The 17,808-nt window shown below is 38.4% G+C and overlaps 3 protein-coding genes across 3 annotated transcripts in view; 1 reads left to right on the forward strand and 2 right to left on the reverse strand.

Annotated features, from left to right (window-relative positions):
- The window catches only part of eif3i (eukaryotic translation initiation factor 3, subunit I), an 8,149-nt gene extending 4,856 nt beyond the window's left edge, over window positions 1-3,293 (forward strand). Inside the window, exons 7-11 of the mRNA XM_014027274.1 lie at window positions 1,055-1,165; window positions 1,237-1,326; window positions 1,411-1,484; window positions 1,570-1,662; window positions 3,138-3,293. Of these exons, the coding sequence (XP_013882728.1) occupies window positions 1,055-1,165; window positions 1,237-1,326; window positions 1,411-1,484; window positions 1,570-1,662; window positions 3,138-3,219 (450 nt within the window). The 3' untranslated portion in view covers window positions 3,220-3,293. The remainder of the gene's footprint in view (window positions 1-1,054; window positions 1,166-1,236; window positions 1,327-1,410; window positions 1,485-1,569; window positions 1,663-3,137) is intronic.
- Window positions 3,294-3,472: 179 nt separating this feature from the next.
- hdac1 (histone deacetylase 1) lies at window positions 3,473-11,943 on the reverse strand. Its single transcript, XM_014027272.1, has 12 exons — window positions 11,841-11,943; window positions 10,729-10,841; window positions 7,884-8,001; window positions 7,729-7,803; window positions 7,293-7,431; window positions 7,036-7,177; window positions 6,371-6,463; window positions 6,185-6,293; window positions 5,729-6,109; window positions 5,492-5,647; window positions 5,369-5,414; window positions 3,473-4,245 (listed from the first exon to the last, which is right to left on the reverse strand). The coding sequence occupies exons 1-12, from the start codon at window positions 11,887-11,889 to the stop codon at window positions 4,218-4,220; spliced, it is 1,449 nt and encodes a 482-aa protein (XP_013882726.1). The 5' UTR covers window positions 11,890-11,943; the 3' UTR covers window positions 3,473-4,217.
- Window positions 11,944-15,399: 3,456 nt separating this feature from the next.
- The window catches only part of marcksl1b (MARCKS-like 1b), a 2,935-nt gene continuing 526 nt past the window's right edge, over window positions 15,400-17,808 (reverse strand). The window contains exon 2 of the mRNA XM_014027275.1: window positions 15,400-16,838. Coding sequence (XP_013882729.1) covers window positions 16,302-16,838 — 537 coding nt within the window. The 3' untranslated portion in view covers window positions 15,400-16,301. The remainder of the gene's footprint in view (window positions 16,839-17,808) is intronic.

The raw sequence follows: 17,808 nt of genomic DNA on the forward strand, positions 1-17,808 counted from the left end.
GTTCTTAGTTAAATGAGTTACAACAACACCTAATTTCCCTCTGGGATCAATAAAGTATTTTTGAATTGAATTGATTAATCATGATTCGATTAAATGAAAAATGTTTATTGATATTGTATTTTGCAACTGTGTTGCAATATATTTTTTTTTCTCTTCAACATAAACAACAGGTTTTAGGGACAAACTTTTAAATTAAACTGATTAACCTTGAAAGAAAACTGTCACAAGTTTAAAAGGTATTAAAGTAAAAAGGAATTGCATGTGACAGTGTTGTTGGAGGAATTCATTTTTAAATAATTAATAATTATTTTGATAAATAAGAAGTGATGGAATAAGGTTGCAGGAGAAGATGTGGGCTAATATAAAACTTCTGCCCACTCCTTTTGAGTGTATGAAACTTGTATATTTGTAATGTTTCTGTTAGCTTCTGTTATATTCAATAAAAATTATTAAAACTTACTTATACCAATACAACTACAACATTTTATCACTGTGGATTTCATTAAGACTTTTATTAAAGTTTAAAGCACATTTCTACATGCTGTGGTGAACAGTTTCAGTCAGATGTTTACATACAGTAGTTTGGTTCGAGCGTCTGAACGAAGCTTGCTTCATTTTTGTTACCATGTAGGAGCGCAAATCTTTACAAACAAAATCACCATGGTCTGTTGTCTTTAAGTTCTGCTGAGAATTGGCTGGTAATGTTAGTGATTCCTTAGTTTCTTTTGTTTTGCTTCAGACAACTTGTTATCAAAGCAATATTAGCACTGAACATCAACCAGATAGTATATGGCAAGCTAGGAGAGACAAACTATAGAAACGCGTCTCAGACGCACATACAAGACTCCATGGGGAAGACTCGATCTCATGTCCTGTGAATCGATTTTCCCAAATTTAAATTAAATCAATCCGAGATCGATTTTTTTTTTTTAACACCCAGCCCTACTAAATGTATTTATACATGAACTAGCCTGGCATGTTTTTTATTTGCAATTTGTTACTAAAACCAGTTTCTTTACATGTTTGACCATCCTGACCTTCTTACTGTGATCAGTCTGGAGAAATTCTGAAGAAGGCCAAGGAGCACACCAAGCAGATCAATGACATCCAGACATCAGTAGATCTCACCATGTTCATCAGCGCCTCCAAGGATAACACCGCCAAAGTAAGAGACCACCAAAACACAATGTTTACAATCCTTCAGACTGGGTCACGTCTTCCTCGTGTCCTTTCCAGTTATTAGACTCCACCTCTTTGGAACACATCAAGACATTTAGGACTGAGAGACCCGTCAACTCAGCTGCCATCTCTCCCATCATGGATCATGTAAGAGCTCACACACACACACACACACACACTTTGAGCATGCAGTCATGAGACTGAGTCACTGACCGTAAACACTTCCCTCAGGTGGTGATGGGAGGCGGACAGGAAGCCATGGAGGTCACTACAACATCAACCAGGATTGGCAAGTTTGAGGCCAGGTGAGTGTGAGCTGAGAGGATAAAGAACTTCAGATCATGTGGGGTTGAATTTTTTTATGTTAACTGAGTTCTTTGTTGCTTCTAGGTTCTTCCATGCTGCCTATGAGGAGGAGTTTGGCAGGGTCAAAGGTCACTTTGGCCCCATCAACTGTGTGGCTTTCCATCCAGATGGCAAGAGGTACAATGTAGCTGGAGTTTCTGCCATTTTTAAACCGTTTTCTGTAAAACTGTTTTAAACCTGACCCATAAATTTTATAGATTTGAACACTAACAAACCTTTTTGAGGTTGCCAGCTTTGTGTTGTATGAGTCGAGCATGAATGGCACCAGTTAGCTTGTAGCACTCCCAGGACACTTCCAATCAGGATGCTTCTGCTGAACTCATTTTGTGATGTGAAACTGACTGAGATGTAAAGGTTTACATAATTATTGCATTAAATAGACGTTTTTAGCTCCTCTGTATGGTCCAAATAGACGCACCTTGAAAGTAAACCAACTTTAAATTTCAGTTAACCTTTGAGCACAAGTACAATCTGCTAGTGATGTAATGAGGCAAAGCAGGCCCATGCTTTTGGAGAATTTGTCCATCCGCTCAAGTGCCCAGCATTCAATCCTTTAAATAAAAGTTAAAGTGACGGACCATCAATTTTTTTGTAATAAAAATGAACGTCTTTTTGGAGGGATAACACTGATAACATATTGTAAAATTTCATGCTGCTGTTATGAACAGTTGTTGAGATGTTTGCATGTGAAGTAACAGGAAGTGATGTCAAAGGGGAATGTCTGCATGTGAACAGAGCGTTGCTAAAATGGCTAACACAGACTGCAGAGAAGAATCTGTTTCTTTAGATTATTTTAATCATCAGAGAGATGAGTCATAGTTCAAATAATGTTTAAACAAAAACTAGTTTTATTTCTTGAAGAGGTCTCCTTTGTCACTTCCTGTTTCACTTTGGCTGAGCCAAGTTCAGAAGAAAATATGCCAATTATGTGACATAATGGGTAAAATCACATGTATTATGCCAAGTTTCGTAAATATATATTTTCTTTGACTTTTTGTATTTCATGGCTATCCATATTACAGGCACTTTAGGTTTAATTAAAACACAGGGGAGTCACAGGACATCCTAGCAAATAATGGGTGAGGGGTTCTATCTTTTGTCTTCAAAAGGTGCCATGCTGGATCAAGGACATGTTTTTCCAGGGACAGACCACCCCTCACCCATTAGTTGCTGAAGTGTTCAGATTTGTCATTTTCTCTTTTCTTTCTTAAATAAAGGGTGTCCTGACACTGTTGACTCATCCTGTAATAAACCAATTGGTCCTTTCGCAGCAAAACAATACAAAAAATTAGGCAAGTAATAAATACACTGAATGCAAAATGGTTCATCAACAAAACGTCTAATTGCCATGTTAAACTAAAATACGAAACTACAGAAGATAATTAAGAGCCAACTTTTCATCACTACTTCCTGCTGTATGCTCCCAGAAGTGCTACAGCTTGCTGCTGCCGTTTGCAGTATCTGATTGTCTTCAGGCTAGCCATTAGCTCATCCTGTCAAACTCCAAGTCTTTCTCCACCTGGTTAAGATCACAACTTTTACATAAAAACCCACTTCAGAGAAGACTAACATTTCCCCTCCTCTGTCCACAGCTACAGCAGTGGAGGAGAAGACGGATACGTCAGAATTCATTACTTCGACCCGCATTACTTTGACTTTGAGTTGGAGGCATAAACATCAGTCGACTCCTGTAACAGTTGTTTGCTCTGTGAACTTCAGGTTTTAAAATAAAGTGGTCATGAAAGTAATCATCTGTGTTTTTGTAAGTTTCAACTTTTATTTCCTGGTTGACTGAGGAAACATTATTTTGTACCTGGAAGTTGTAAAAAAAAACATTTTAAACCTTTTGAATTCTGGAATGCATTTAGATAAACTACCGTAATTATCTTCAATGTGGGAGCAGAAATGAAAAAAAAAAAACCTCAAGTGGATCTCTTTTTTGTTTTTATTAACAAAGATATGATATTGGACATTTCACAAGGATAGGATTGCAAACAGCCACATTGGTTTACCCCACTTATCAATGGTACAAAATATCTAAAACATGTCATTTACTCACCAGCTCTGAGAGGTCCACACACACTCATACATGAACATAAAAACATGGCGCCGATGTTTAAAAGATGGGCTAAAGGAACCGACTATTCATGATTTAAAAATAACTTAAAAGTACAGTTTGGGGGGCTGTCGGGGAAAAGACTTGAACATATGTACATGCTGAAGGCTGGATGATTCTAAGCATGCATTTACTGATGAACAGGAAGGCAGAACTACTCGCCTAAGGCAGGTTTTTGTATCAAAGAAAAAATAAAAGGGAACTTTTTTTTTTTTGCATCTGACCAACTTCAGCCCCACAGACAGGTTTAAATCTGAAACGCCAGCATGAGGACAGTAACAATCTGAATTTTCTTTTTTACAACATGCCTGATTCACACAATGACTCAGGGTTTAAGTGCCAAGTGGGTGGGAGAGGAACAACTGGGGGGCTCTTACTGTGCTAAACCAGTGCTCAGATACTGCTGCAGTTGTGTAAGCCCCCATTCACCTGGTACTTGAGTTGTGAACATGGTGTGAATTAGGTTTGCTCATAGTAAAAGGTAAAAAAATGAAGACTAAAGGTCCTCTTGTTGCAGGAGAACAGGAATCTTGGGGGGGTAAAGAACAGCACAACTTCAAGTGGTCTTCATTTCTTCTTTTGGTCTAAAAAAAAAGGGGTTAAGCATTAGACATCTGTCATTTTTATTTCATGGTAACTAAAAGTACTACATAATATCTGGACAAAGTGAAGCGATTAGGGTTAAAAAACAAAGAAATGCATTATTTTTTTTTTATTAATTTGGGACTAAAAATGAATTTATGAGTTTCAAGAAAGTGGCTGAGTTTATAGGAGAATCAAAAACTTTTGTGACAAAAAATTGTAACATTTATCAGGAAAGGTTATGTTTATCGACAACAAACAAATAAATGGGTGGCTTCATTTTTCCCATTTAGGGATAAACTGCTGCTTCATAAATAATTTAAATCTTCAGGATTCATTTAACCATAAAGTCATGAGATTTTTATTTTTGGTTCGAGGGATAGTTTTTAACTCCTGACATTTTAGTTAAGCTCAAGTTAAACCCCTAATGCTAACACATTATACCAGGTTCACAAGGCAAGATGGTTTTGACCTTGTGACAAACTTAAGGATGCTTCGATTATTGTGGTGCCTCTAAAGATAATCTCGTGATATTCCTGCTCAAAACGTAGCTTGAAGAGCTTTTATTTATTTTAACTACATCCTCTTTTGCTTATTTGATTTAAACATATTTGCCTTCCATGGACCTCCATCACACAATTTTTTCTAGCGGGGAAATGATATCAATAGAAATATGTGGAGTTGGAGTTTAATTTGTACAATAAGACAAAACAGTCTTGTTTTCAAGAGTTTTCCTTGAAGAGTTTACCTTAAAGAAATTAGTTTAAAAAACTGATGTTACAATAGAAAGAGTTAGATTGTTGAGTTTATGTATTGAGAAATATGTTAAATAAAAAATATATTATTATAAAAAAAACACACAAAGTACCAAAAATTGGTACCATTATGTACCGGTACCGAATTTTGGTACCGAATCAATTCAAATGTCAAAAGGTACCCATCCTTAGAACCAGGCAAGAGAGAGAGGGTTCAATTTAGATGTTTAGGTTTTTGAGCAGTAGCTTCAGCACCCTCAAATTTTTTCTGACATTTTCAAAATAAAATTTTTTTTTTCAAATATTCAAACAATGTGTACAAAGATGTTCTTGTAAACTGTAACTCATCCTCAGTTTAATGGGTTCTTACCCTGATGTATCCATTTTCTCTTCCTCTTTGTCTTCTTCTTTCACTTCTGGAAAGCAAACAGAAGTGGTGATTATACCAGAGAATCTTTACATATTTGGTTTTATGTGACTGCAGTGAACCCACCTTTCTTTTCCTCTCCTTCTTTCTCTTCTTCCTTCTTCAATCTTTTCGTCTTTTTGTGGTTCGAAGCATTCCTGCGGCCCCCACCCTGCCCCTCGGCTTCATCCTCCGAGTCTGAAAATTCCTCCTCGCAGGCTATCCTCTTATCATGGGCGCGGACTGAAACACAAAATTTATTACTATCTACATCAAGATCCCCGGCACTTTAATTCTGCAACAAAACAAAAAAAATAATCTTACTAGAGACGCGCTTGTCAGGGTCTTCCTCATCTTCATCTCCGCTGTCCGGGTGAGGGGCGTCCTCTGGGATGGCCTGCATCTGGACGCCGGGAGCATGAGGCAGCATGCGGAGGTTTTCAAAGAGCCGCTGTTTGATCTTCTCCAGGTACTCGTTGGTGTTCTGGTTGGTCATGTTGGAGGGGCTGATGTGCAGCTTGAAATCGGGTCCGAAGTACTCGAAGTAATCGTTGTAGGGCAGCTCGTTGGGGATGGAGCAGTCCAAGGCCACGGCCGTTTCGAAGGTCCAGCAGCGCGCCACGTTGCGGATGGTGTACCCTCCTCCGCCCAGCATCAGCAGAGGAAGGTTGAAGCTTTTTATGTACTCGACACACTTCGCGTGACCTTTTAAATACAAAACCCACAAGTTCAGTTTATGCTCCTACTAAAGCAGTCGTTTACTTTCAACTGTTCGGACACCTTTAATAGTGAGGTTGAAGCAGCCCAGCCTGTCTCCAGAAAGAGAATCCGCTCCACACTGCAGAACCACAGCGCTCGGCTGGTACATTTCCATCACTTTGGCCATGATCTGAAACAAACAGTCAGAAAACAGGCCTGAATACAATAAGATCTGTGAGGGGTTGGCACGCGAAAAAGAAAACTTACGGGCTTGAAAATGGCTTCGTACGACTCATCATCGATGCCATCTCTAAGAGGGTAGTTCACAGCGTAGTACTTCCCCTTTCCTGCTCCGATGTCCTGCACATACAAGTCATATTATTAGTTTAACAACCTCAATGTTTTATATAACAATTATTTTACAGCAAGGAAAAAATATTAAAGTACCTGTGACATATATTTTAAGAAGTCAAAGAAAACAACTTCAAATTTAAGGAACTTGGCATAAAACACGTCTTCATCTTTGTCACATAACTGGCTTATTTTCTTATGAATCTGGCTCAGCTAAAGTGAAACAGGAAGTGACATCAAAGGGGAACTCTTTACAAAAAGGAACTTCATGGTCTTTGTTTATTAAAACGATATTATTTGAACTCTACATCTTCATCTTTCTCTGATAGTGACTCAAAAGAATCTAATAAAACATTCTTCTCTGCAGTCTGTTGTCGGCCGTCGTAGTAACGCTGTTTACATTCAGACATTCCCATTTGACATCACTTCCTGTTACTTCACACGCAAACACCTCAACAACTGTTCATCTCAGTGTCCTAAAACTTCTTTCGCAATACTTTACTAATGTTTTCTTTCTAAAAATGCATTCATAATTACCACAAAAATTTGATGCCACATACACTTTAAAGAGGAACACTAACCCTCAGGTCTCCAGTGCCAGGAAAGTACTCTCCATATTTGTGGAAAGAGACGGTCATGACTCTGTCTGTGGTGTAAAAGGCCTCCTCTACTCCATCACCATGGTGGATGTCGATATCTATGTACAACACCCTCTGGTGGTATCTGAGAAAACGATACAGTTAATGAGAACACAAAATGTAAGTCCTACAAGCTGATATGGATGAAACCTAAAAGGCTCAGGCTTATTAAACCCAGGCAACAGCAGAGCGCGGCTTACTTGAGGAGCTCCAGGATGGCGAGGACGATGTCGTTGACGTAGCAGAAACCAGACGCCTCAGACTTCTTGGCGTGGTGGAGCCCACCGGCCCAGTTGATGGCGATGTCTGTCTGCTGCTTGTTCAGCTTCACTGCTCCGGCTTAAGATGAAAAAAAAAGAGTTTGTGTTCGCTCTTTGACCTGAAAGCTGCTTGTTTACAACATTTATAGATGAAATAGTTCAGGCGTGTCGTTTGTGCGCCTTTCACAATAAGATTACCATCACTGATCACATCACTGTGTCACAACTGCATGACTTTCAAAGAACAAGGAATTCTAACAAGTTTTAGTTTTCCCTTTTGCAATGCTTTTTCAAACAAAAATACTCATACAAACAGTCTCACCACTGACGGTTAAATAATCAGTCTAAAACTCAATGTGAGGTAGAAACAACATACCTACAGAACCACCGGTTGACAGCTGACAAAACTCAAATAGTCCATCAAACACTGGACAGTCCTCCCCAACATTAACTGCAGTAAAACATAAACAGCATTAATGTGACAGAAGATCAAGGGTGCCAGAATAAACTGTTAGAGCAAACAGGACGCACATCTCTGCATCTGTTTGCTGTACTCAGACATGTTGTCTGGGCGGATGGACCTCAGGAACTTGATGTAGTCGTCACTGTGGTACTTTGTCATCTCCTCAGCACTGGCTTTGTGTGGTCTCTGAAATGAAAGAAAAAAAAAAAACACATTTAAAGAGACGAAACTTCACCCAAGATAGCAAAAAAACCTTGATGTTTTTAATTTCTAAGACTGACCAACTTGTCTCCAATAATATTATACTATATTATCAAAAGGAAGAAACAATTAAGAGTGCAACAGACTAATTCAATCATCTCATTGTACAGTGAAAGAATCAATTTAGGTTTAGTGGATAGATGTTGTTAAAAAGAAATGTGAAATACAAACGCAGTTCTCACCAATGTTCAGTTTTCTGCTGACTGCATACAAATAAACTAAATTCAATCAAATTGTATTCATGTTTAATGCATGATAGGCTTTTTATAACATTTTGTTCAAATTAAAATCTTTTGGAGAAAAAATAGTAATATCTCGCTTGCTTACAGTATCACAATACAACATATTGTGACCCATGTCATGGTATGTGTATCATCACACCATGTGTATCACATATTCCCACTTAAATCTGCATTCCTAGACACAAATTCTCCAATTTTTTGACATCAAAATAACTAAATTTACTATAATTCAAACCTAATAAGCAGGTCTGTTATCTGTTGGCTTGTGTAAAATATTTAGATGCAAGTAATCTTTTTTCCTTGACTACATTTCCTACATTTGTGAGGATAAACTACTGCAAGAGTTTTTTTTTATTTTTAAGTGGTCTTTTGGTTTTATTTTAACTTTTGAAAAACTATTCCATGTAGAGTTTATTTTCCTAAGACAAGATGGTTATTTACAATGTTGCATCTATCACTCCAACGTACAAAATCTACTAGATTTAAAATGATCAATTCATTTAAGCTTTTGTGCATAAGCTGTGTTTATACTTATCAGTCAAAATATTAATGTAGTCACTACTAAGATAAACAGCCCAACAACAAAGTAATGATCTCCTTTATTATTTTTATTTTTTGGAAGTTGGCAATCCATAACAGATATGAACTAAAAAGTCTCAGTAGTGGTATTTTTGTTTGTTTTGGATAAACACTCTGCATGTTTGAGCAACTTTTAGACACTGAATATTAATTTTTAGAAACTGCAATATATAAAATGTAGAAACTTATGTTTTTCCTTACTTTGCTTTCTTTTAGGGGTGTCCCGATCCGATATCAATATCGGATATCGGTCCGATATCAGCCAAAAAACGCGTATCGGATTTTATCGGACTGCATGAAAAATGTCCGATATAAGCGCTCCGATATTAGCAGTCCGTTCCAGCAGTTCACTGACTCCGCTCCAGTGTTTCTATCCAGCAGCGCTTGGCTCCAGCATGCAGCGCTCACGTGATCATAACAGCAGCGCTAACAAGTTAGCAAGAATGTCGGCAGCAGAACTTTTTATTTTCATCAGAAACAGAGTTGCAGCTAAGTGTAAAGTTGTCATGCACAAGTTTTCCGAGGGGAAACACAGAACTGAACGTTTTAAACCGGAGCGACAACTACTCTCCACCCTGGCAGCAGCTTTGCGGTTCGGCTCGGTTCAGCCTCGGTCCAGTGACCGCACACAGCCGCGCTGTTTCGGAACCTCCTCTCTGGTCGGGTCGGTGATTCTAAGCGGGCAGAAGCGAGGACAGCACGCTTGTTTAGACATCCGTGGATTAGTTCTTGATGGACAGAAGAAAGGAGAGCGCAGCTTTTGTTTTGAAATTTAAGCGCGACATGACGAGAGCCGTGATAAAAACTGCTCCCTGCAGGAGAGAGAGGCTGATCTCCACATGATGCTCAGACTATAGAAAGTGGAAATTTAGCACTAAGAAAGGTAGCTATCAATTTAAATAACTAATTCTTACTATTTATTTTTTGCTCTTGTTATTAGAGTGATGTTTAATCTGTTTACACACTTGTTTGAGTGAAGATTAAGTGCAATGATCACGTTGTTTTAGTTACAGTCAGTATTGGAGCTGTGGACTCTTAACTTTGAACAGACAATAATGTGGGGTTTTGTTTTGTCCCCACCTTCAGTTTTTTCCACCATAAAGCAGCACAAGGCTGACAGATGGTAAAAAAAATAACTGGAGTGATTTTGAATTATTTTACACTGTAAAAGTACATTTTGTTTTTATTATGTTATTTTTTCAGGGTATTGTAATTTATTTTATTTATTAAATTGTATAATGTTCTTCAGTGTAAAATGTATGTGATCCATTGGTTTAAAATAAATGGGTCAGTTTTTCTCATACCTACTCTTTTTCACTGTTTGATCTGATCAAGATTTTTCTAAGATTTTACATTACAAAATAGGTAAAAGTGTGTGACTTGCACTGTTATAGTAACGGGTCAATATCGGTATCGGTCAATATCGGTATCGGACATTTCTCAAAGTTGTAATATTGGTATCATATCGGAAGTGAAAAAGTGGTATCGGGACATCCCTACTTTCTTTTGTTCCAAACTTAGAAAACAATAAAATCCAATTCTAGACTTTGAGACTAAGGATAATCGATGTTTATGTTAACCTTGGAAAACCTTTTAATTCCATGAACATAAGGAGCTTGATGAATAGCATGTGTCAATTTTCTATATTGACTGTGGCTATTGGCTTTGAATTAATGATGAAAAATATATAACTTATCACTACTATAGTACAGAACTAAGTCAGTAAATATCTGTGAAGTGAAAACAAAAGAGTCAAGCTGTCTGATGTAAATAAAAAAAGTTGCAAAAGTGAAACTAAAATATAAGGTGTGCGTGTTGTGATCTCACTCACATAGATTTCCATTTTTCTGTAAAGTCCATAGTTGAGGAGGAGGTTGTGCGTCATACGGATTCTGTGGGGTTTCATGGGATGGCCTTGGCCGTAGTAATAGTTTCCCACATCACCTGTACCACAAAACATAAAAACAATCCATAAAAGCTTAACATGGTAACAAAAGACACGATGTCCCACCAAACTCCATATAAAATGTGCCCAAATTACATGCACCACATGAAATAAGATAAATTACTCTCACAATAACCTTTATTACTGATATACGTCTCATACATACTGTTGAAACAGATTGTGAAAACAAATGCGATCCATCATTAAATCTGACATGAATTTGGCCCTGTACCTATAATTACCTATAATTACTAATGTTTGTCTGATCTTACTGTGACTGGACAATAAGAAGCAGGAAGTAAATATATGTTTAATCATGAGCCGGGTTTGCTCGTTTGTTTCAAAACAAAACTAAAAAAAGATTGAAAATTCCAATAAATGTTAGCTTACTGGGCTTCAATTTTGCATTTTAGCTTAAAATTCTTCGAATAAAATTAATTTTAATATTCAAGTAAACTGCAACTATTTCAGATAAAAGGCGAAAATATGTTGCGTTTAAATTATACTCGCGTGTAATTACATATGGTCTCTTCTTTTGCCACATTTACCGAATAACAAAAGTAGAGAGACCGGTGCATTCTCCATCACTTCACGGAAGTTATTAGCAAGTTCAGGGGAACACTGTGTGACCATCGCCGGCTAGCTTCATGGCTCCTTTTAGCTCCTACACTGATAGTAGCCACTATGTTCAGAGCGTGACCCATTAAAAGGCTGCATACGTTTTGAAGTAAATTATTTGCTACTGAGCGGCTTGAAAGGGTCGGAAGACCAAATACTCCGTGCACATTCGGGCTAACAGCTAACTTAACTATCCATGCAGCTAAAACAAGCTAGTCCACCAATCCAGCAAGCTAACATTAGCTCTTACACCGGCTTGTCTGCTTTGCCGTTTTGGTCACTTAAAAACGTAAAACACGAAGAAATCCCAAAACTTCTAAATGCCTCAGTGGTCCCTTCAGAGAAATAAGAGAAATAGAGGTGTCTGAAAAAATATTTACCGTCGTAGTAATAGCAAACTTTTTTCTTTGTTCCTTGAGACAGCGCCATTTTACACCAGTTACCCCCCAATGGATTCGTTGTTCATCGGTTTCTGGTGCGGCGGCGGTGGAGGTGGAGCTGAGCTCGTGTCAACCAATCACGGAAGCAGCACCGCCCGACTGAGCGGAGCCGGTGCCACAAACCGAGGAACCCCAAGGCCCCAACCTCATCTGTTCGTTTTGTTAGTGTACAAATTAACATAACTAGCCTTTTAATTGACATTTTAGATGCTCATAAGCAATTCTACGGAACAGTTTTAGGGCCCACAGGGCAAAGATATAAATATTTATTAATTTTTCCTGAGTTCAGACTTTTTTTTAATCTCAGATTTCTGATTTCAATCTCAGAATTCTGAGAAAAATGTCAACATTCTAAGATTAATGTCTAAATTCTGCCTTGCTTCTTGAATTCTGAGATTAAAGTCAGAATTTTGACGTTTTATAGACTCCGAATTCTGCCTTTTACCTGAGGTCTAGAACACTTATATTAAAGTCAGAATTCTGTGATTAATTCCAGAATTATGACTGAAGTCAGAATTCTGAGAATAAACTCAGAATTATACCCTTTTTAGAATTCTGAGATCAAAGAATTTTGCCTTTTTGTTTTAAGAATTTTGAGATTAAAGAGTTTTGCCTTTTATTTGTAGGATTCTGAGATTAAATTGTTCTGTATTTATCTAGAATGATAATCTTCACCAGCAATTCTACAATTCAGAGAATAAAATTAGATGTATGCCTCTTTTAATTTCCAGAATTTTGAGATTAAATAATCCTGCCTGTTTTCCCCAGAACTCTGAGATAACTATAAAGGTGCGGTTTATTATCATCAGAACTCTATCCTTTGTGAGAATAAACATCTCCAGCATATTACCAACAGGTGGCAGTGGAAGCCCGTGTGTGTTTTTGTCTGCAGACACTTTTTTTTCACTGCTGAAATGAAACATCTCAAGTGACTTGTCACCAAAGCTCCCATACATCAGGTTTTGTAGATGAAATAAGAGGCTGCGGAGATGAATTCACAGAGTCTGTCGGTTATTTACTGCTCACTGAATCCATGCTGCTGGGCCACGCTTCTGTCAGGGTTGGAATCGTACAGCAGAGGATTGTGAAAACGATGTAGAAAAAAAAAGACCAATGTGAAAGTAGGAAATGCCCTGAAATAACAGCAAGCTGTCCACTGGGAGCTGCATCTTCAATAATTCAGACGTGTGGATGAGGGCCGGATCCAACTTTGATCTCCACACATCACATCATGTGAACTGGGTCAGTCCAGTCTGCTGGGCTCAGAGCTTCATTTTCTGGATGCTGCTCGCCTCCAAAATGGAAACAACAGAGTGGAGGGGGGAGTGATCTCAGTGGAGCTAACACCATCAGAGTGGAAACAAAGCTCAAATCTGAGGCTCTTTTTTTTGTTTCACAGCAAATGAAGAGACCAAAAACAAACATATCATTGTTCCTGCTGAAAATTAGTAAGAAACTTTAGATTTTTCTCACCTGCCACTGACGGTGAAAAGGCTATTGTGATATTTCTCTGCTGCGTATGCAAACTATCTCAGGAACCACTGGATGAATTTTAATAGAACTCAGAGAGGAATGTCTTCAGCTGATTGACATTTGGAATCAAACTGATTCAAGATGGCTGCCACAGCAAAACTATCTTAGCAAACACAAAAATGGTTTTACAGATATTGAGCTAATATTTGGTGTATTGGTGGAGTCTGACCCCTAATTTATACTCCAAGCACAAATTAGCTTATTATTGTGCTAATAATTGGAGTTAACTATGTCTGTTAGCAAAATATTTCATGCCTATTTCAGAAGTACCTTCTGAAAGTAATCACTGGGTTGATGATTGTTATCTTCACCCATTCTCACTCCGGACTCGTCAACGTATTGACGCTTGGTCAGGTGGCCGTCTGTGTCCAGCTTCGGATGCGTCGGGTGGGTACTCACATCCGTTCTTAGCAAGATTAGGCAGAAGAGGAGGAGTGCTTTGTCATATTTTTTGAAAAGAGTAGGAAATACGTGACAACTAACCATTCCAGACCCTAAATTTAACTTATTTTAACCTATAAAGCCTATCCCTGGCCTCAGTACCTAAAATTAACCATTAACCCTAATCCCTCTTATTAACCACAGACCCCCAACTCCAAGACCCCTAAGTTGCGCAACCTGGAAAAGCCGTGGGCGGCAACGACTGAAAATGAGGGGGGTACCCGTCATTATGTTGACGAGTCGGAAGCGAGAACGTGTTGTTGGTTTTGTCAACTTAAGATGGTTCTTAGTTTTTAACAAATTAGAGTGTTTATTACCTGACAGCTTTGTTTGTTCATGATAAGCGCAAACCTTCACCCAAGTTAGTCCTGGAGTTCCTCAGGGTTTGGTGTTTGGAACACAACACTTTATTTATACAGACAGCATGCAAAATTGTTTACATCGAATAGCAGGCCAATATAGCAAATACTGGCATGGGTTCTGGGGTGTAAATAAATTTGTCTGGGGCTAATTTTAAGGTTTTGAGAGAAGATGATCTACGTTTGGTAAATTATGAAAAAAAACAAAGTTTTGTCTAAAAGTGCTCTTTAAAGAAACATTGTTTAAATGACATATTCGTTTGAATGCTATAGCATTCACACTATTAATATGGTCCGTTTTTCTTCCGTAGATTTTGGAAACTAACTTGTTCCACAATTTTTGTGCTTTTTCATTATGTTCAGCCAGGAGTGCTATGACTTTTGGTATTTCAGCTACTTTTCCAGCAATTTAGCTTTTTCAGCCTTTCCATCCAATAAAAAGATGTGTTCAGCATCCATAAAACCTTTCAAAATGTTTATAAAATTACAGTTCAATCATTTTATTCCAATGTCTTTTTTTTTTTCAAATTATAGCTTTTTTCTGCTATTTTTCTAATCCTTTCAGATAGTTCTGTTATTTTCATTGTTTTTTAAATATGTTTTTAGGCTTCATTCAGCTGTTTTCTGCTAATCTAAGCATTTATTTGTGATAATTTCAGCTTCTTACTGCTTAATTCAGTTAACGCTTTTGGTCTTTCTGCTAATTTCTGCCTTTTCAGCTATTTTTCTGCTAATTTTGACTGCTTTAGCTATTTTACAATTTCTTTCTGCCAGTTTGAAATTTTTAACTTCGTTCATCATCGGTCTTCTGAATTTCAACTTGTTACCCCCACATCAGGAAAAACACCAGCTATTCAAGTTTAACTCACATTAACAATTTTGCTATGAAACAATTTCAGCTTCCAGGAAAAAAAAAAACTTTCAGGATTAACATTTCACTTTCGCAGGACAAAATCTCTAGTAAAAATTAGACATTCTATTGTAGTTCTACTAAACATGGGGTTTAATTATGATGTTAAACCTGTTTCAAACCCATAACGTTTGTCAATGCAAGTAAATATTATTTATGGTACAATCTGATAAAAGCTGCAACAGTGCCCTTTTATTTAAATGAATTGTCTGAGGGCAAATGTGATGCATGATGGATAGAATCATTAAGACGCATAAACAGGCAGGTAACCAACATTTATTTACTATTATCAACTTTACAATAAAACCAGTAACATCTGTCAACATTAGCAAAATAATGAACAGAAATCAATTCAGTGTATTTACAGAGACAAAGCAGATTCAGGCTCACACACGACAGATAAACAACTCTGCTTCATATCAAACCGCGACAGTGAACATAGCAAGCTTAAGTGTTCTTTTTATTCTTTTCATAGTAAGGTAAAAATCAAAATTGTCTATTTTTTTCTTTTCTTTTAACAAACGAGACATAGCTTCTCTGAATCTTTAAGATGGTTCTCTATAATACACCACAAAATACTTCAAATTTGGGTTAAAATATAGGAATGTAAAAAGTTGACAAGTCTCTTAATTTTGATTTTATGTTTGTTGTTTTTTGTTTGTTTGTTTTTTGTTTTCTATTAACAGTCATTTCAAGTGGTGGTGGTGTCCCAGTATCTCATCTAGCATCAGTCCTTCAGCAAGGAGGCATCTTCTGCTGCAGAATTGTTTGGGAAAAGATGCCTTTAGCTCCGTCCTCCCTCCCCCTCTTCACGTCCTTCACTCCGCTCCACTTCATGGTGTCAGTCGTTGGCGATCTAGCTGGTCAAATCCAATTTCCACTCAGCGACCAACCCGCTGCCTTAAACCTCAGTCCAGATGTTGAGCAGTAACCAGGGAAGTGATCTAGTGAATCTAGTCTGTCGTCTTGTTATCATGACGAAAAGTGGCACGTCAAAGGAGTCTTTCACATACATGTGTATATATTTACATATACATATATCCATATACATATGTATACATATACACATATATATAAATATATATATATACTCTTTAATTTTCTCTTTCTCTCTTGAAAAAACAGTTCACCACAGTTCCTTGTGAGCTGACCGTACAATCACTCTTTCTTTTCAGAGGGAGCGGAGGTTGCATTGCTCTCCTCTGTCGGTTTGGTGGCCTCAGGGGCTGGAGCAGCTGCCTCCTTGGCCTCCTCCTTGGGTGCCTCCTCCTTAGCGGCCCCCTCCTCCGCCTTGGGAGCCTCGGCTGCAGCCACAGCGGCAGCCTCCTCCTTCACCTCCTCCTTCTTCTCCTCCGCGGGAGTGGCGGCACCGTTCTCGGCCGGCTTCTCCTCAGAGGGGGCAGCGACCTCCTCCTCCTTTACGGCCTCGCTCTTCTTGCTCTTCTTCAGGTTGAGCTTGAAGTTGAAGGTCTTCTTCAGGGAGAACTTCTTCTTCTTCTTCTTGGGGGTCTCCTTCGCCGCTGCCTCACCTTGAGGCTTGGCAGCCTCCCCGTCGGCGGCAGGCGCCGGTTCGATGGCGTCGCCTCCCGCCCCGGCCTCGGGCTCCTTGGCTGCCTCGGCTGAGCCGTTGGTCGCGGCGGCATCTCCGTCAGGCTTTGTGGCGACATCACCGTTGGTTTTTACATGTCCATTCTCCTAAAAGTGGACAATGAATAAATACATTTTAGTCTAAGGGAATAAAATTCAAGAAAACAACCTCTCATATAAATAAATAAATAAATAAATAAATAAATAAATAAATAAATAAATAAATAAGAGTCATTTCTTAGAATATCTTCGCCCTCATTAATTAACCACCGTGCCAAGGCGACGCCTTGCAGCACTCTAACCTGCCGATAGGCGGGGGTGGCGCATCACAGACGGAGAGGGAACCAGACAGACACCGACTCAACAAAGACAAGCCTCTCGATGGAGGAATGAAAACACATCGACTGAATATTAATCATATTAGTTACAGAAGACAATAAATAAATAAATAAATAAATAAATAAATAAATAAATAAATAAATAAATAAATAAACAAGAAGACGAATTACATAATTATCCATCCCTTATTGCTCAAGAGACAAGTTAATTGATCTGAAAAATGTGTGTCTAATTAATATTCATAACATTGTAATAATAAAATGACACATCTTAGAGCAAACGTGAATCATATACTTAAGTATTTTGCAAAGACCCGGTGTTTTCTGTAGTATGGATGACAATAAGCACTGAGCCGTAGTAGACTGCCTACGTGCAGCGAACCCACCCCCCGCCCTCCATCTCTCCCCCTTCCTTCTCAAACAAACATGTTGAGGGGGGTGGGTTGCGTCAGTCGCTGATAAACAGAGTCCACCTGAATAATTGAGGCGAGCTTGTTAACATTGAAGTCAGGGTGGTAATTTGTTCGTTGTTTTGTTTTGTGTTTTTCGGGGGTCCGTGTGACTAAAACCATCAGCGCGAGACGGAGACAGAGCCCCGCATGACCTTCCCCCAAATCTGCTCGCAACTCCATCCCGATTCAGCGCGGAGAAAGCGGACCAAAGAGATGTGTGTGTGTGTGTGTGTGTGTGTGTGTGTGTGTGTGTGTGTGTGTGTGTGTGTGTGTGTGTGTGTGTGTGTG

This window comes from Austrofundulus limnaeus, unplaced genomic scaffold (genome assembly GCF_001266775.1).
Source record: "Austrofundulus limnaeus strain Quisiro unplaced genomic scaffold, Austrofundulus_limnaeus-1.0 Scaffold628, whole genome shotgun sequence".
Taxonomy (NCBI): domain Eukaryota; kingdom Metazoa; phylum Chordata; class Actinopteri; order Cyprinodontiformes; family Rivulidae; genus Austrofundulus; species Austrofundulus limnaeus.